We start from the raw sequence: 20,805 nt of genomic DNA, 5'->3' as shown, positions 1-20,805 counted from the left end.
GTTAACTACAACTTTTCTAATTCCAAGGAGTTCCTCAAAATTCGCCATCATCTCCATTACTGTCCATAGAATTGGTTTGCCGGATAAGTCATTACGTGTTTTTGAAACGGATGGTGCTAGTTCATTTTTAAAATACTATAATCGATCGCATTTATGTTATGTAATTTGAAAGCTGACAGTTGTAGTTTACAGAAGATGGAAAAAATCCAATTTCATTTTCATCATATTTTACTGTATTATTTGTGTAAAGTGAAGATGCGCGTCAAGTTTGTGAAAAGTTACGTAAAAAATATTGACAATGGAGTATAAGAATATCAGCTATTAAGTATAAAGATCTGTGAAATAATTGATAAGAGCATAGCCACTACATTAGAAAGTAAAAAAGCAATAGCGATGCCTTGGTCTGTACAGGAAAACCCAAATCACCAGACTCCATGAGTGAACTTAAAATTCCGTGGGGCGGGGTGAAAACTTCAAACCTAACAAAGTCGCTTAAAATTAATGGTATAAGTAGAAATGCAACTGTTAATAAACGATCAAATGTACAAGGTAATATGAGTCAGGGAGTAGAATCGATTTCAGTCAATGCTGTCCACTTAGCTCAACTATCTAATAAAGCTGACGATACACACTCAGTGACCAGCAATGCTCTTAAACTATGCTTTCTTAATGTACAAGGGTTGAAGGACAAATCATTCCTTATTTCAGATTTTGCCTACGAAAATGATTTACATATTTTCTGTGTGAGTGAACATTGGAGTGCAGACAGTGAACTCCAATACAACAATATAGATGGTTTCTCTATGGCAAATAGTTACAGTAGGAGTATATACATACATGGTGGGGTCGCTATGTATGTTAATAGCCAAATAGAATATCGTCAATTAGATATAACTTTTCTTAATACTGAACGTGAATTTGAATCAACTGCAATTTTTCTGGATCAGTACAAGTTAATAATTGTATCTGTTTATAGAACTCCTGATAGTAATCCAAATATTTTTTTAGAAAAATTGGAGAAGTTATTGGCATTTCTCAGCAACTTTCATAATTATGAGATAGTAATAAGGGGCGATGTAAATGCACATTTTGATGTGACTACTGACAAACGAACTGTCCATGAGTTACTTAATCTCCTCAGACAACATAATCTTCAAGTGGTTAATCGTAAACCGACTAGAGGCACAGCGTGCTTAGATAATGCATTTACCAATGTAAAAACGGAATATTTAACCAGTAATGTATGTCAATTTCCTTTCTCAGATCATGATGCCCTGCTAGTCAATCTAAGTACAACAAAGGTAGAATCCTGCAACTTTAGTTTTCGCACCACCGAACTTATAGCAACTAGGCCCATCACAGAAACTAATTTGCAAAGTTTCATTCAACAATTTTCGTGTATAAACTGGGAAGTAAACATTAAGTATGATAACCTAAATGCCAGCGATACATTTGATCTTTTTTTTTAACAAAGTTTCTAAATATTTTTGATATGTGTGTGCCTAAAAGGGTGGTCCGATATAATTCATCAAAGAAAACAAAGTTAGGTAAAAGAACGTGGTATACCCCAGAACTCTCTGCCATGAAAGCTAAAGTAATGCAGAATTATAATATATATAAGAATAAAATGACTAGTGAATCCAGTGATATTTATAAGTCTCAAAGGAGTAAATATAAATCTGCAATAAAGGTAGCGAAAGCAACATACAATAAAAATTGCATTGAATTATCATCAAATAAATGGAAAACTGCATGGAAGATAATCAACAAGATAAGCAATAGTAATAATAATAACAACAATAATGTTACGCTGTCGCCTGATACTCTTAACACGTATTTTGTTACTTCAGTAGAGGAAATCAAGAAAAACAATGCAGATACTAATGTAAATATATATCAGTATTTAAGTCAACATACTCCATTTAATAGTTCTTTTGTTATTAGCCATGTTAGCCCTGATGATGTCATAAAAGTAGTTAAAAAAATGAAAACTTCAGACAGTAAGGATATATTTGACATATCGAGCAACCTTATAAAAGCTATCATTAATCACGTTGCGCAACCCCTTGCAATATGCTTCAATAAATGTTTCTCTCAAGGTATTTTTCCTAAAGCACTTAAAATAGCAAAAGTTATTCGTATATACAAAACGGGAAATCGATCGTGTTCATCTAATTACCGTCCAATATCCCTTATTCCAGTTTTTACTAGAATTATGGAAACTATTGTTAAAGATCAGCTATATAAATATATGACTGAGCAAAACATAATTCTAGAAGCTCAATTTGGATTCAGATCTGGGAAATCCATAATTGATGCAGTAGAATCACTAACGAACAAATATATATGAAGTTTTTGAAAATAAGGGTTTTGCTCTAGCTACATTCTGCGATTTAAGTAAAGCATTTGATTGTGTAGATCATAAAATTCTATGTGATAAGTTAGCGTATTACGGATTCCACAGTAGCAGTTTAAACTTTGTAAAATCCTATTTAAATGAACGTAAACAGATAGTCAGTGTTAACAACATGCATTCAAACATCTTAGAAGTGAAATATGGGGTACCGCAGGGTTCTGTTCTGGGTCCGGTACTATTTTTAATAATGATAAATGATTTGCCTCTAAATACTAATACCACATCAATTCTATACGCGGATGACACTACGCTACTTAACATAAATACAAGCTTTGAAGAAGTGTATATAGAAGCTCAAGCTGCATTAAGAGAGGCAACGACCTGGTTTAAAAGAAATGGTTTTGTGCTAAATCAAAATAAAACAAAAAAGTAACCTTTAGTCTCAATCACTGCAATGATAGAGGAAACTATGATGTATCTGAGGTTAAATTTCTTGGTATACGTATAAACAGCCAACTAACCTGGGAACAACATGTCAAATATGTATGTACAAAGCTCTCCCGAGTGCTCTTTCTGTTAAGAAAATGGAAAGATACAGTTCCTTATGAGTATCTGAGGAATTCATATTTTTCATTTTTTCACAGCATAATTGGATATGTAATTTTGCTTTGGGGTAACAGTAGCCAAGCACATGATGTTCTAGTTTTGCAAAAGAAAGCCATCAGGATTATTGTTGGAACACATGATAAAGAACACTGCAAACCACTATTTATCAGGCTTAAGATAATGACAGTAGTTAATGTATATATTTATCAAGTGCTACTCTACACTAAGCAAAACCTGGCAAATATGACACGCAGAGATGAAGTACATACATATAATACTAGATTGTGTAAGAAAATTGATATACCCTTTACTAGATTATCGAAGATCAAAAATAGTTATTTAGTTATAGGACCAAAGCTATTTAATAAATTATCATCCTCCATACAACAGCTGCCATTTAAAGTTTTTAAGAAAAAGTTATATGACTGGTTAATAACGAATCCATTTTACTCGATTCAAGAGTGTAGTGAATGTCAAGACATTGTGTCCTAGTTTGCAGTATCACTTTATTTCAAATATTATTAGGTTGTTCATAATAATATTAACCAATAACTGATTGTCTGTATGTAATGTTTATTTTATTTATCTGTATATATATATATTTCATTCGGACGTTGTCTATTGCTTGTAAAGCTCAATGACAATAAAATATTCTATTCTATTCTATTCTAATGGTTCACGAAATTCCCTGACTTTTCTGGTGATTTGGATATCAACGACACTTCTTTGTCACGGAACTTCACATGAAGGTTAATGATGCCAAAATCAAGGCATTAATCGAGTAAAACCCACGTTACTCGATACAAAAGATTTCAGGAACGTTGAACATCAATTACTGAAGCATTTACGATCTCCTAAATTAGATACATAAGTAAGCTCAATGTTTGTATTCTTCATAAACACAGAAATCACTACGAAGACATCTGCGATATGCTTACTAAACAAAAGAAAAACAATCAGTTTTGAAATGTTTTAGAATTAGGCTAGAATGTTTATTATTATTATTATTATTATTATTATTATTATTATTATTATTATTATTATTATTATTATTAATTAATTAATTAATTAATTAATTAATTAATTAATTAATTAATTAATTTTTCAGGAGTGAAGAGCCTGTTCTAACGAACATGGACATTTCGACAGGTCACATGGTACTGGTAAGTAGTTTATTTGAATCTCCTTTTTATTATGGTTGTGTTGCCTAAATATCCTATAATCATGAGATCTGTTTTGATTTAGGGGGGCACAGTGGTTCAGTGGTACAGCGCTTACCTCTGGTGCGTGGATTCCCTGGTTCGATCTCCGGCCAGGCAAGTTTGTGTTGGACAGCATTTTTGTCGGTGGGTTTCTTCGGAGTACTACCATGTCCTCCCACTTTCTCATTCCGCGAATTCTTCCATAATCATTCAGTTCCTTTCATCATCTTTTCCTTTAGCCTAAAAGGGCATAATCGTGGGAAGTTAAACTGGAATATTTCATTTCATTTTCATTTTCTATTTTGATTTACGAGGGAGGGTCAGAAAGTATGGTTACAAAGGCCGATATTTCTGGAATATTTCGTCTGTTATAGAAGAATAAGGAGTGTGCGGTAATCTTAATTCATGTAGTTGTTAACTGTGCAGAGTTTCAGCTACCCGCCACCTACGATGATAGTTGTAGGTAAACACAAATGGCATTTGAAAAACTGGTCTCGCGGAGAAGTCCACTCAGTTATTAGATTTCTGTGGACAAAACATTAAACCGCTGCTGAAATTCACCGGTGGCTGGTATAGCTTTATGGAGAGACTGATGTTTCGTCAGTATGTCACAGAATGGTATCGAAAGTTTGCGGCTGGTAAAGAAAACGTCATCGATGAGGAGCGCAGTAGCCGACCCAGCATGGCATCAACTGATTTGAACACAACTCGAGTGGAGGAACTGATTCAGGACAGCAGAAGGATCACATTACGGTGTCTGATGGCAGAATTGGGAATGGGGTTTGGAAGCAGCTAAGAGGCTGTTGCTTCGCTTCAGACAAGGAAAAACACTTCGTGACAGTAGCGTAGTCAGGATGTATGTTTGGTGGGGCAAGTGCTGTTATAGGTACATATAGAAAAATTACAAAGTACCAAAGTACCATTGTCGGACCTCTTTGGGGGGAGAGCGGCCCCTCTTGGCCCGTCTTCCCTACGCCACTGCTTCGTGACAACGTGACTGAGCACGCAAGAACAAGATTTTTACCAGGAGGAAATCTTCACGCTCATCCTACTATGCGACAAGTGCCTCAACCGATATGGAGACTATGTAGAAAAATAACCTAATGCATATAATATTTGTTGGCTGTATTGGTTGTATGAAATGGTATATACACGTTTCACTGCAGGCTTTGTAACCTTACTTTCCGATTACTCCTTGTAGAAAACAAAAGTTAAGCAGTTTTGTCGACACTCAGAATCAATTTTTTTTTCCATTAATTCATAGTATCGATTGCTGGGAGTTGTTTCTAATATACTGTTTAATAGGATATTTCTGGATGTTTGTTCTCTGATGAGAACATTAGTAATTAGGGATGGCCAGAACCGGTTCCTGCTGGAACCGGTTTTCGGGTCTGAACGGATCCGGTTCTAGAAGATCCGGTTTTTCGGATTCAGATCTGGAACCGGTTCTTCTGATCCAGGTATGGAACTGGTTCCCAAGATCCGGTTCTGGAACCGGGTTTTCGGATCCAAGTCCGGAACCGGTCCTGAAAACCGGATCTCCGAGAACCGGTTCCCCAGAATCGAAACTTTGTGGCCATCCCTATTAGTAATACCATGAAAATAAAGTTCGTAAGCATAAGAATTCTCCTAAACATATTCCTAAATAATTTCTAACACATTTATCTTGTTCTGTAAAAAGCAATACATTATATTTTTTTTAAAGTATTACCCAGTAACAGATGGAAACACCAGCAATCGTATTACTTCTTCAGGACCTTTTTTTTTAAAAAAAAAAACATATTAAATGGACATTGTTTTCTAGTTAATGTTGCACTTGGTTCAACATTGTAAAACTGCTACCCTAGTAAGAACTTCGGTAAGAGTACTTTAGTCATATTTCAACTGAGTAATAATTTATTGTAGCAAAAGTGATTGTAAATTCAACAATATAATATTTATCATTTAAGAAAGTTCGAAAGTCGAATCCCGGTCTTACATTTTTGGATGTGTGGCTACGTGTTTTATGAATAGCATTTACTAGCAAATATATTTGTAGTAAAATTTTCAGTTTTTAAGGAGTTGGCTTTACCAAAAACTCATTTATATATTTAATCTGTCTATCCGTCCGGGAAACAAAACTCTGAAGAACTGTTTAATGGATCACCATCAATTTTGACCAGAGTGTAGACGGTCAAGAGCTACGAATCGAGGTCGCTGATGGAGGTGATGCATCCAGTTGATCCTAAGATATGAACAATCAAAAATCAGTTCTCCATGCATTTCTATGGCAATAATTGCGGATATCATCCTTGCTTGTTAGACAACCCGCAGTGCTGTTGAGATTAGTGGGTTAGTATAAGTCTCAAGATGAATAATACTAATGTGTCCTGGAATAGAACACGAAAATGAAGTGAATGGCCTTCTACTCGATAAATCTAAAGGCTTATTTTTTATTTTTGTTTTCAAAAGTTTATTCCTCTTTTTTACAATATAGTACGCATGTCAGAAAATATTATATTCGTTCGTAATTTGTGTCTGGCCTTCATCTGATTCCTCCTTCCAGTATAAACTATTATGGGTACATAAAGACAACGTTCAACTTCTGCCACAACAAAATCCGCTATCAAAACAACACTATTCAGGTTGAGCGGAAATTATCAGTATACAGTATGGCGCTAAATTCGTTGTACAAAAGCAGAGGAGTGATTCCTGAGAGTAAAACAAACAAAAAAGTTCCTATAAACATAGGGCGAAAACCCTATCGTTTACGTGTTATATGCTGCCGAAATCATGAAAAAAATGAATTTTAAAGGTTCATAGCTCCAAAACTATGGGGTCTACCTTGGTCGAGTCAAGACTTCACTTAGGAACTAGTATGTGCCCTATCCAAAAATACGTGTTTCAGAATCCTGAGGTGCTTCCACTACAATTTTTATAGAGGAAGTTTGACTACAGGCGTGATATAAAGTACTCTCCAACTAAAGTAGGAGGGGAGAAAATAGAACAAGTGAATAGTTTTCGATATCTGGGTAGTATTCTTAGTAATAACATGAAGTGCGAACGTGAAATAAAAGCAAGGATAGGAATGGGGAAAGTAGCCTTTTTAGGAAGAAAAGTCTGTTTTGTGGGACCTTGAATAAAGAGTTGAGAAAAAGACTCATAAAATGCTTCGTGTGGAGTGTTGTACTGTACGGGGCGGAAACGTTGATATTACGTAAAGGTGATGAAAATCGACTGGAAGCCTTCGAAAGAATTAGTTGGGTCGAGCGGAAAACGAATGAGAGAGTGTTAGATATGGTGGGTGAGAAAAGAACACTTTTAGATATTATTAGGAAGAGGAAGAGAAACTGGTTGGGACATTGCCTAAGAAGAGATTGTATCATGAGGGACGTCCTAGAGGGTATGGTGGCGGGAAAGAGAGGGAGGGGGGCGAAGGAGACTACAATTAATGGATGATATTAAAACAGAAAGATCATACGCGAAGACGAAGAGGTTAGCGGAGGACCGTGGAGCATGGAAGCTTCACAGCTGCGGCAAGTGACCTGCCAATAAAGGCAGAATACCTATGATGATGATGATTACTCTCAGGAATCACTCCTCTGCTTTTGTACAACGAATTTAGCGCCATGCGGTATAGCAGTTGACTTTGAATGATCGAACATTCCAATATAGTTTTTCTTCTTTTCGGAAAAGTGTAAATAAGCTCAAAAGAATAATAATCTAAAACATATGATTAATGTAGTGAGGGAGATAATTATTAATTCAACTCTCGTGAACTAGTGTGTCCAGATATGTTAGTGTGGCTTAGAAAGATCTTAAGCCACGAAGGTAATATGGCAGTGGTAGAAATTTTAAGAATGCATATTTCAAGTTCCAAGAATGTTTTGGGATTTCTGAAAGTTAAGAATACGTTACTTTTTGCCTTTTGTATACATCAAAATTATACAAGGTGTTACAAAAATGTGAGACAATATTTTTTTGAACAGATTCCTCATATCAAAATAAGAAAGGAAGTTGATATGGACTTGTGCTCAAAAGTGGATAGTTTCGGAGTTCTAGGATGCCGAAAATATGAAACAAGTGAACTTTAAAAGTTCATAGCTCCATTACTATGGGACCTATAGTGGTCGAGTCAAGACATCACTGAGGAACTGGTAGGTGAACTATCCAAATATCCATGTTTAAGAATGCTCCAGTACTTGCACACTAATTTTTAGAGAGGTAGGTGGAGAATGACCAAGTACTTCCATTTGGCCTCTCTAAAAATGATTGTACAAGTACCAGAGGCTCTGAAATATGGATAGTTCAAATACTAATTCCTCAGAGATGTCTTGACGCGACTACGATCTGTCCTATAGTAGTGGAACTATGAACTAGAGATGTAAATGAGCGAACTTTTCAGGCGAACTTTCATTTTCGAAAGTTCGTTTTCGAACTTTTCATAAGCAACTTTTCCCAAACTTTCGCTTTCTTTTATTTACTAATTAGTGACACTCATTTTCATAATAACTTATTCTGAACATAGTGTGATGACTGTGAGCTAGCTATGTAGTATACAGTATAGTTATTTGCACCATAATGATACAAGATGGACTGACACATATTGACATTATACATGATATGGATAAACACGTAAAACACATTATTGTAACTGAATCAGTGCTTTCCACAAAGAAAAAAATATTAAATAAAATGATTATTTTGTATTGGTAATGCATGAGTTTATGATATAAACTTGTTTGTGCAAGTCAAATTTAAGTTTTCGGTTGTCAGCATCATGTAAAATTAAAGGTTTCTGCCGAAAACATACTATTTTATGATATAGGCTTGAAATTTCAAATACTTACAAGGAAGGGTCACGCAGTGGCTCCGCTGAGATCCGAACGAGACAATTGTGTTTGCATTTGATATGTTATAACTAGATGAATTCCCAAGTTATACGTGCCACCGAGCGGAATATCGTGAGTTACAATATATTTTGTAATGTAAGAACTACAAAAAGTTTACCTGGCATAATAGTTTGAACCGGGTCATTTGTTCGAAAACGGTTGAGTAAGTGGAAAACTCGGCCAACACGTATCCCATCATTTTCAACGACAAACATTTCTGGGGGAAAAACTTTGTCCCAGGGTCCCCCGCAGGGTCCCAGACGGGGTCCAACTCAAAATTTTCAAATGGCAAGGGGGGTTAAGTGGCACATCATTTGAAAGCTGTTGTAAAATGAAAGAAAATGCAGCAAGTCTCGACTCTCTACGACAAACCTGTGCAAAATGGCGATGTGTCAAAGTGTAAACGAAAACTTAATTGAAAAGTCCATGGTCACCCTGTAAATCGGAAACGGTAAGACAAATGTGAAAACAGGAAAGGATGTGTGGCATTATTTTCAAAGTACAACGATTAAAGTGAAAACGTCTTGTCCCAGGGTCCCCACATGGTCCCAGGTGGGGTCCAACTAAAAAGTTTCAAATGGCAAGAGAGGTAGGACATCGTTTGAAAGCTGTTGTTAAGTGAAAGAAGACGGAGCGCATCTCGACTTTCTACGACAACCCTGTCCAAAATTGCGGTGGGTCAAAATGTAAACAAAAGCTTGATTGAAAATATATTGCCACCTTGAATCCAAGAGGGCCGCTTCAAACCTATATCGAAAGGATTACCGTATCAAACTGCTGAAGCTAGGAAAACAAATTTGGCATTAATGTTGATTAGTAAGTGACTAAAATATGCAAAATGTTCAAAAACGCAACATCCTGAGTTCAAAATGCCGCACTATGTATCGAACGCATATCCAGCTCACACCACTGGTGTTGGAGAAGCGAACGTTTATGGTTAATAGTAAATATCCACAAAATATCAGAGAGTATAATCTGTAATCCAATGTGGCTGCCAGCGTGAAAAATGAGTTTGCATATAAATATGTTATTTCTTGGAATACTGTGATCAAACCAACAAAGTTTGACACAGCTTGATGTACTGAAATGACTTACACATGTTTGGTACTACTCGCCAATCTTGCAAATGATTTTTTTTTTTTTTTTTTTTTTTTTTTGTATATTTGGCATTGCTTCAAGTATTGCGATCAAACCAACGAATGACATACAAATGTAAGCATCACGAATACGTTACAATAGAGCCCCCGACCTACTGGTGCACCAAGTTCTTTCTGTATGAACTACGTATGACAAAATTAGAAAAATACCCGAAGGTATTCAACTTTTGTTTAGCAGTATGAGTAGGAAATCAGAGTTGTGTGTTCATCGCATATTCGTTATACTCAAGTAAATAATGTCCAGAGAACCGTGACGAACGTGCATTAAGAACAAAATATATATGTGTTGTTACCGAATGAAATAATAGTTGAAGTGAATCGAAATTCAATTGTTCTTTAATCTTCCTATTATTTCTAAATACATAATAGAGAAAAATAGAGATTTAGATTTCTACTATGAATGACATAGGTTTTAAGCGGCCATCTTGGATTCAAGGTGGCCATAGTTTTTCAATTAAGCTTTTGTTTACATTTTGACCAGCCGCAATTTTGGACAGGTTTGTCGTAGAAAGTCAAGACTTGATTTACTACTTTCATTTAACAAGATCTTAACCTCTCTTGCCATTTAAAACTTTTTTAGTTGGACCCCACCTGTGACCCTGTTGGCACCCTGGGACAAGACGCTTTAACTCAAATTGTTGTACTTTGAAAATAATGCCACACTCCCTTTCCTGTTTTCATATTTGTCTCACCGTTTCCGATTTATAGGGATAACCATAGACTTTTCAATTAAGTTTTTGTTTACATTTTGACCCGCCGCCATTGTGCACAGGGTTGTCGTAGAGAGACGAGACTTGCTGTATTTTCTTTCATTTTACAACAGCTTTCAAATGATGTGCCACTTAACCCCCCTCGCCATTTGAAAATTTTGAGTTGGACCCCGTCTGGGACCCTGCGGGGGACCCTGGGACAAAGTTTTTCCCCCAGAAGTGTTTGTCGTTGAAAATGATGGGATACGTATTGTCCGAGTTTTCCATTTACCCAACTGTTTCCGAACAAATGACTCGGTTCAAACTATTCTGCCAGCTTTGTAGCTTTTATATTACAAAATATGTTGTAACTCACGATATTCCGCTCGGTGGCACGTATAACTTGGGAATTCGTCTAATTATAACATATCAAATGCAAACACAATTGTCTCATTCGGATCTCAGCGGAGCCACTGCGTGACCCTTCCTTGTTAGTTGTAACGCTCCGTAACGTCTTTTGAAAAAATGTCAAAACTATGTACTATTAGAAAGAGAAAAAAACTAAAATAAATTTACTTCGATTTTTAATATAGCCATGTTATATACCAAAATGTTTGTAATTTTACAGGGATTTTTTAAATGGACAATTTTAAAAAAATGAGCCGAACTTTCGCGCGAACTTTTCAAGTTTGAACTTTTCGTGAAATTTTCCAACACTACTATGAACCTTTAAACTTAATTTTTTTCACGTTTTCGTCACTCTATAACTCCAAAACTATACACTTTCGACCACAGGTCCATATGAACTTTTTTCTTCTTATTTTGATGTGAGAAAACTATTCCCAAAATGTTGTGACAATTTTTTTTGCAACACCCTGTATTTTGTAAGTAGTATTTACCTTTAGTATGTCGTGAGTTGGAAGAATTTTAAAATTATTGTTCAACACTGCTAATTTGTTAACTTGAAACCAAGGGTTAATATTATATATATCAGTACAATAGTGGTTACTCTTTTTAAGTATATCTGGAAATGTTAATTTTATATATATAAAATTTCAGTCTTATATGGAGGACCACTTGAAGAACAAAGACCGCTTGGATCAAGAATGGGTTGCTCTCTGCGCTTATGAAGCAGAACCTTGCTCCACAACAGTTGCACAAAAGGTAAAATTGTCATTTATTTCTTCATTTTCTTTGACTTCTATTAGACACCATACTTATTTAACGTAAGTGGATAAAGAAATTACTTTAGTTGCACTCGAGAATGACTAGTACAGTCAGCGACAAAAGTTCTTTCCATTTAATAAAAATTTATTTTGGAAATAACGGTGGAATGTACACCGTTTTATTGAGTTTCACGGCTGTAACCTACAGAAAATTATATTCTTTTTTTAGTTTACTGAAAACTGTACTCAAATTGACCTTCCATTCTGAAGTTATTTACGAAACTAATTTCGTCAAACGGAAAGAACTTTAGTCGCTGACTGTACAGCGCTAGTATAGCTGGAACGTATAGAAAATTCTATTCTTTTTAATTAACTGAAAACTGTACTCAAATTGTCCTTCCATTCTGAAGTTATTTACGAAACTAATTTCGTCAAACGGAAAGAACTTTAGTCGCTGACTGTACAGCGCTAGTATAGCTGGAACGTATAGAAAATTCTATTCTTTTTAATTTACTGAAAACTGTACTCAAATTGTCCTTCCAGTCTGAAGTTATTTACGAAACTAATTTCATCAAACGGAAATAACTTTTGTCGCTGACTGTACATGATAACGTAATAAGAGTACATCATAGTATTTATAAGAACTATCAATAAAATAATTTGTGAAAAAGTAAAAGTGACTAATTATTTCTTAGAAGTAAAATAAATCAAAGGGAAAGAAAAACAGACAGTTTTAAAAATTAGAGAACAACAACATATTATAACAGTGTAGCAAAATTTCTCAACTAGCAAGCAGGACCGACCCTAGGCAATTTGTGACCTCATGCAAAGTAGTCCTTAAGAGTCTTCATCCCGGCGAAATTAAAATACCGCTAATTTTACAGTAATTATGTGATGTCTTCAAATAGATAAAAGATAATTGAAATATGGAACAAGAGCGCCCTAGACAATATTAGTTTACATGAGAAACCGTTATCACAAGTCACCTAGTGGCTTTCCGTTTTCAGATGTTTAGAAACGCGAAAATAAATGCCAATTTTCAAAATAGCTCGAAATCGAAGGCAGATAAGTGAGTCGTGATAACGGTTTCTCATGTAAAATAATATTGTCTAGGGCGCTCTTGTTCCACATTTCGATTATCTTTTATCTATTTGAAGATATCACATAATTACTGTAAAATTAGCGGTATTTTAATTTCGTCGGGATGAAGACTCTTAATGCTCTCATCTTTGGTGAGAGCGATCCGGCGTTTGAATCCCGGTGGGGACAGGTATAACAGCTCGGTCGGAAAGGTATAACAGCTTTTCCAGTCCAGCTATTCTCAGTGCGGATTTTCCTCATTCACACCAGGCAAATGTTGAGATGGTACCGAACACGCAGATCCCAAGCCGCTTTCTTTCTTCCCTCTTCCCCAAATAGTGTGCTTACCAAGGGATGCCATCCCTCATACATGACGGACTTAACTCCATAGATGCCAGTAATTCAAACAACAACAAAAAAAGTATAAATAAATAAATCCTTAGGTAATTTTAGCGTTTTCATATTTTTCGAAATGGCAGATGTTTTGCCTTAAGGTCTTAGATTTCTCTTATGCAATCTTACTAAAAGAAAAATCTATTACTATATAGCATTATATCTATTACTATATTGGCATAGTTGTGAAAATTAATGAAAATTTTGACGAATTAAAATTAATGACAAAGCTATGAGCAAATAATTGATTAATTTATATATATATAAATTAAAAATTAAAAATTAACTCATCGTATTTTTAATTAATCAAATTAAAAATTAACAATTTTTAACTGAATATTTCAAACGTCATTTTTTAAAACGGATTAATTATAAGCCCATCTTTCAGTTATCTATGTACATTCCTGTTTTTTCTTCAAAATCATATATATATTGGTAGAAGAAAGTAACAATTAGAGTTAGAATTAACTTCAAAGTTAATTGATTCAAATTAAAATTAGTAATTTTCACTACTATGTAATGAGAACTGTGTCGAGTTGTGAAAGTCAATGTAAAATGTAGTTAAATTAAGGGCGTGGAAAAACTATTATTATGAAAAGGTACTGATAACATATAGTATTAAAATATAGTAACAGTGTATATCATACCAGTGTCAATCCTTTGTAGAATATCTATTTCACATCATTTATGAGAAAAAATTAACCAATACCTTTCAATTGTTATAATTTTTAATGATTGTCAATCAGAAATTAACTCGTGGAAATTTTAAATGGTTAAAAATTAACAATTAACTTTTCAATCGTTACAGTTTTTAATGATTGCCAATTAAAAATTAACTCATGGTATTTTTAATTAATCAAATTAAAAATTAACAATTTTTAACTGAATATTTCAAACGTCATTTTTTAAAACGGATTAATTATAAGCCCATCTTTCAGTTATCTATGTACATTCCTGTTTTTTCTTCAAAATCATAAATAAATAAAAATGACATCACCCATCTTTCCTCGAGAATCTCAGATCTATCGTCCATTGATGCTGTGAAATGTCGAACGAATGTGAATCATATTTGTCCAGTTGAGACGCTTATTACAAGATAATATATTAAAATTTTCTACCTGCGGCTGCAAGAATAAAGCATTTGATGGGGTGGTGGTCATGGCTCTTTCGAAGAAGATTCTGCATAAATGTTTTAAAATAAAACAAACTTGTCAAAAATAATTAACTTACGTGCTGATTTTATTAACATTCAATTTTTTATCTTTAAACAACATTACCAATAAATTTCATATTGCAGATGTAAAAAATGAGTACTATATTTTTTCTTTCTTTTCTTTCAGCCTGAGAACATGAAGAAGAACCGCTACGCTGACATAATCCCTTACGATCATTCTCGAGTTGTTCTCAACGATTTGGCCAACATCTCTGGTTCAGATTACATCAATGCTTCAACTATTGTAAGTGTATTGACTAATAGAACGTATGGAATACATAGTATATAAGATAACATTTGTATTAACCTTTTTTGTATTCCTAGTAACTGAAATAATTTCCGATATTTCGGATATTTTAGCGAGCATTCATTTTCAAGGATTATAGAGGCTTAAATGATAAATTGCTGTAAGATCTTCACAAGCTTATAGCTTCAACATCAGTGGAATTAAAAAGTCTATATACGAAGTAACATACTTATTCTCATAAGGTGACAAATACGTTAGTTGGTATATAATGCCATTGATGTTGAAGCTTTAAGCATGTAAAGATCTTACTGCAAATTATGAATTAAGCTTCTACGATTCTTGAAAATGTTTTATTCGCTAAAGTATCCGAATATTGGAAATTATTTCTGCTGCTAGGAAAACAAAAATTTTAGATTTTTTTATATTGTAAGTGCTTTATTTCAGTTTTCTTCTGATCTCTTTCAGAGTTAGTGGTTTAGTGAAAGTAGTTTATAGAATATTTTTATATGATATTTATCCTTTCTGGTTTAAAAAACACATCTAACTTCGTGTAATATTACGTGTTTTCGATAATTGTCTCGTTTTAAAAGCAAACTCAAGCCTAAGTTGTTTATATTCTAATGTAACGAATTTGAAAAAAAATAATTAGAAATGGGGAAACAACTGTTAGATTTGAATTTCTTAAATATACAAATATAGTAATTTACTCTTTAATTCCCCAAACATAAGAAAATTGTTTAACTTCTAGACATAAAAAGAATCCTTCTCAAATTTAATATTTGAAAGCTTCTATACAATGGCGAGTTCTGGCATTTTTGTCTAGTCTCTAAAATCATCGAATGGCAGGGTCAGTCTTTTAATGGGGGAATTGTGATTTTGTAATATTTCTTCATGATAAAGTTCATTGTTCTCTCAACTTAAAAAGCTGAATGAAATACCATAAACCTTAAGACAACAAGGCAAAAAAGCCGGCTTTTTTGTAAAAAAAAAAAAAAAAAAAAAAAAAAAAAAAAAAAAAAAAAAGGAAATTTTCGCTTTTTGACTTTTTATGATTTTATTGTCAAGTAACACTTGCATTCCTGTAGTGGATTCTACAATTAAGAAAGTGTTTACAACATCCAGTACTTGTGTATCCTGTATTCAGCCCAGGGAGGTTATATTGATTGGTTTTCAAACTGGCATTGCAGTTGTTACTCTCAAGTGTGGGTTATGCAACCACCATATCCCAAGTGTCATTTTGGTTGCCTAAACCTTTTATCAAGTACCTGGAAGTTATACATCTTGGATATATGTGTTTTACTGCCTAAATTCAATGCATTTACGTAAATTCAATCTGGCAAGGAAGGAAAATGTACCATTAACCAAGAAATGGATACAAAAACTTTTTTTATCTTGCTTACACCTTGCTCACCGTTCGAGAAATATTGTATCCTGAGCTTCAGAAACTTCAAAGCCATAAACGGCTATTTTGGGTATGATATTAGTTTACCATCATAATTTACAGAATTCCTTCTTTCTTTCTTGTTATATCTCGTCAATATTTTTGATTTGAGTGAGAAACTTGTGAATAACGTTTTAAACATTCTCCCCTCGAATGGAAATGTGTTCTTATAAATTAGCTCACATTTAATTTGTTCTTCTGGATATGTATCGAATATTCTTGATAGGGTACGAAGCTTTTTCTTTCTCTGTTTCTCTTTAGACTGATCATGATCCAAGGAATCCGGCCTACATCGCAACCCAAGGCCCACTGCCTCATACCTCTGCAGACTTCTGGCAAATGATTTGGGAGCAAGGAAGTGTCGTCATTGTGATGTTGACACGACTCACAGAAAACGGAACAGCTATGTGTCATCGCTATTGGCCTGAGGAAGGATCCGAGCTCTATCACATTTATGAGGTAACAAAAGGAGTTACTTCTGTCATTTTGTGTATCGTTATCATTTATTAGTTTTTTTCTAATCAGATTTATACAAGAATTTTAAAACGTACATTCATAATCAAATGCAATTTTATCATCATTTTGCTTTATTTTGTATATATTGCTAATTTCATTGAAAACAGAGAATTCGATTAGTTGCAGTGTATATATTATTAATTTCATTTTATATACAGGGTATCCGGTGAGAAACTGCAAGGGAGGTGATAGAGGAGGTCAGTCTAAGCGAAAAAGCGTATATGAGTATGTGGTCTGTTCTCCTTGGTTTTCGAAATAGGGGTAGGAGAGTATCTTTCAACCGCCTGAAACCTACTGAGTTGGAATAAATTATAGAACATAATGTAGTTGATATATCGAAGAAAACAATACCTCATACCTCATTTTGAAATTTCCCTCCAAAATTTTCCTATTTTACCATGATCCCTGTTATTGAGTGGCAATACTGTCATTAGGCAAACAGAAACCTGTTGAGTGGACACTACATTGTATGCTGAAGATAATGTGAAAGATTCACGTTGTCCTTTGAAATAATGCTCGAGAAAAAATTCGAACGACGCGCTACGCTTTCAAAAGTAATATATCATAGATCATTCATTTGTCACAGGAATCTATTCATTGATGTTAATAATTAATCCACAATAACAGTATGATTTAAAGTGTATGCATTTTTTTCATAGGCTCATACCTATTTTTTTTCTGATAGTACAGGGTGTATCAAAAGGATTTTACAACTTTGAAAACTCATATTGATTGATTTATTTATTTAGCTTACCCACATGATTTTGGTGTCATTTTGTACCAAAATACATGTTTTTTTTTTTTTTTTTTTTTTTACCTTATACTAAAAAGATTCAATTTACTTCCATTGGTGGTGATATGGCACACATCCTATCTTAAGTCGATTTCTCAAGAAACCCGCTGCAGCATGTCAGGTGTGACTTGTTCAATTACGAGGTAGATCCTAGCTCTGGTTCAGTTGAGAGGTACATGGTTTGAGATGCAACTGTTTACTCAACACATGCCAAACTGCCATGTGTGGGACGCCCAGCTGTCTAGAAGCACACCGGTTGATTTTGTAGGATTTATTCACAAAGCCTCGTCTCACTTGCTCTACAACGTCTTCAAACGTATGGGGACGACCTGAAGATTTGTTGTGTCTTACCGAACATTCACTTTTAATAAAACACTTATGCTACTGATAAATAGTAGGTCTACTGGGAGGATCCTTACCATACTTTGTACGAAAATTACGTTGCACAGTTGTCGCAGACTTGGATTCTTCAAACCAAATCACACAGCTAGCACGCTCGGAACCAGTAAGGGCAGCCATCTTTGCTGCAACTGCCGCTAGCGCTTGCGGTGGCTTGTTTCTGAACTAGTATACTCAATGAGTCAAAACTTGATGTATTTTGCTACAAAATGACACCAAAACCATGTCTGTAAGGTAAATGAATAAGTCAATATGAGTTTTTAAACTTATAACGTCTTTTTTGATGCACCTTGTATTGTAAACTTATGAGAATTTTTATTCTAGATTTTTTTATGTTTGAAAAAAGTTGTATGTTTTTAAATGGTTTTATAAATAGTTTAAAAGCACTTGAATTATCTATTACAAATTTAATTTATAATGATTTTTTTTCAATTTTTTATGGGATGATTTCACTGAATATTATATAGAACTTTTCATTAAATTTTGTTTACCATACAACTTACATATTAACCCATTAACTATTATATATAAGCAAACATCTTGCAAAATTTTGCATGTATGACTAACTTTCTTTGTATATTTTAAAATCAGATATATATTGTGACTTTTAAAATATCTAAAAATATATAACTTAGGTATTTCTTTTGCAGGAGTTCAGTTTGATTGTGATGGTGCTAATTATTACAAACCAGAATATAAACGTATATTTCAGTTTGCATCTAACAAAACTATTATCTGTTCTCTAGCTATGATATTAGAAATCCTTTTTCAGCTTAAGATTTAAGTTAGCTTTAATAGGTTGTACTATTTTCAAATAAATGATTTTTTTTTTTGCCAAATTTTCTTTGTTAGAGCTAAAAATTCATTAGCGAATTAGCTCAAATGTGTTGTCAATTTATTTACAGTTCTTGAATAGTACTTTTTTTCTCTTAAAATTAAATATTAGTATGTTTAAATGTTAGTTTTGTCATTCAAATTTTAAAATTCGACTGGAATGAAGGTTTCAACAATATTAGGGATGGCCACATTTTCCGGAAAAACGGAAAACGGAAAATATTTTTTCCGGAAACCGGAAAATTGAAAACAGAAGACGGAAAATTTTCCGGAAAACGAAAGACGGAAAATTTTCGGAAAAGCGGAAGACAGAAAATTTCCGGAAAACGGAAAATTTTCCGGAAAAACGGAAGAAGGAAAATTTTTCGGAAAAACGGAAAATGTGATTTCCGGAAACCGGAAAACTCTTTTTCCGGAAATGGCCATCCCTATATATATATATATATATATATATATATATATATATATATATATATATATATATATATATCCTGTATATGTATACAATTAACAGTACTTCTTTTCAGAAACTATAAACTATGAAATCCAAGATTTTGATCTAAAAAAATGGTTGGTTATATGAAGTGATGTTTTCGTAGGTACATCTTGTGAGTGAACACATCTGGTGCGATGACTACCTGGTGCGCAGCTTTTATCTTAAAAATCTTAAAACTGGCGAAACACGAACCGTGACTCAGTTCCACTTCTTGTCTTGGCCTGACAACGGAGTTCCGCTCTCTACTAAGGCTCTACTAGAATTTCGCAGGTAAGAAAACTTTTTTTTTTTTTTTTTTTTTTGTCTTCTAGACGGATCTAATTTCAAACTACATAAAATGGATATATGTCATATGGCTGATTTAGTGATAAAGTTAATTCCGTACTTATTTATTCATTTTTAATCCATATCTTTAATCCATACCTTGGTTAATTGTTGAGATCATTCTTTAAAAGTAAATTATTGACTGCTTATGCAAAGCGTTTCAAAACAACAACGACAACGTTTGGAAGGTGATTCCTGACACCAAAATAAGACAAAAAGTATAGACCAACCTGTGTGCAGAAATCCGTCATTTCGGAGTTATAAGCTGCCGAAAACATGAAAAAAATTAACTTTAAAGGTTCATAGCTCCAATACTATAGGACCTACCGTAGTCGGGTTAAGACTTTACTTAGGAACTAGTATGTGCCCTATCCAAATATCTAAGTTTCAGCATCCTGCGGTACTTCTGCAACAATTTTTAGAGAGGTACTTCATATTATATGCCCGTAGCCAAACTCCCTCTATAAAAAATGTTGCTTGAGTACCTTAGAATTCCGAAACATGTATTTTAGGATAGCGCACATATTAGTTCCTAAGTAAAGTCCTGACCTGACTACGGTAGGTCCCATAGTATTGGAGTTATCGACCTTTAAAGTTCTTTTTTTTTTTTTTTTCATGTTCTCGGTATCCTACAACTCCGAAAGGACGGATTTTTGCACCCAGGTTGGTCTATACTTTTTGTCTTATCTTCGTGTCATGAATCACCTCCCAAATGTTGTCGGTGTTGTTTTGAAACACCCTGTATAATATAAAATTTGACAGATTTCGTTGATCAACAGTATTACTAATAAGAGATTTCAACAGATAAGAAGTTTGGTTTTTAAGTTCATTTTAAGTTTTCAGAAGTTTATTTTAAAACAATACTAATAAGTCGACATAACTTTAACTTTTGCAGTGCATCTTAACTTGTATTAAGAAACTTCAAAAAGTTTCTGGTATAGCATATGCACATTCCTCCCTAAGATAAATAAATAGCATATGCACATTCCTAAGATAAATATGTACTAAAAGAATTGACAATT

At 33.9% G+C, this 20,805-nt stretch overlaps 1 protein-coding gene across 2 annotated transcripts in view; it reads left to right on the top strand.

Annotated features, from left to right (window-relative positions):
• IA-2 (tyrosine phosphatase IA-2) overlaps window positions 1-20,805 on the top strand; it is a 775,584-nt gene that overhangs the window by 670,920 nt on the left and 83,859 nt on the right. For both annotated transcript variants that reach the window (XM_081741273.1, XM_081741272.1), the window contains exons 21-25: window positions 4,071-4,125; window positions 11,941-12,045; window positions 14,861-14,977; window positions 16,683-16,880; window positions 19,563-19,729. In XM_081741273.1, the coding sequence (XP_081597399.1) occupies window positions 4,071-4,125; window positions 11,941-12,045; window positions 14,861-14,977; window positions 16,683-16,880; window positions 19,563-19,729 (642 nt within the window). The remainder of the gene's footprint in view (window positions 1-4,070; window positions 4,126-11,940; window positions 12,046-14,860; window positions 14,978-16,682; window positions 16,881-19,562; window positions 19,730-20,805) is intronic.

This window comes from Thermobia domestica, chromosome 15 (genome assembly GCF_964235325.1).
Source record: "Thermobia domestica chromosome 15, izTheDome1.hap1.1, whole genome shotgun sequence".
NCBI lineage: Eukaryota > Metazoa > Arthropoda > Insecta > Zygentoma > Lepismatidae > Thermobia > Thermobia domestica.
Note: the sequence above shows the minus strand (reverse complement) of the source record. Positions and strands in the feature narration are given on the sequence as shown.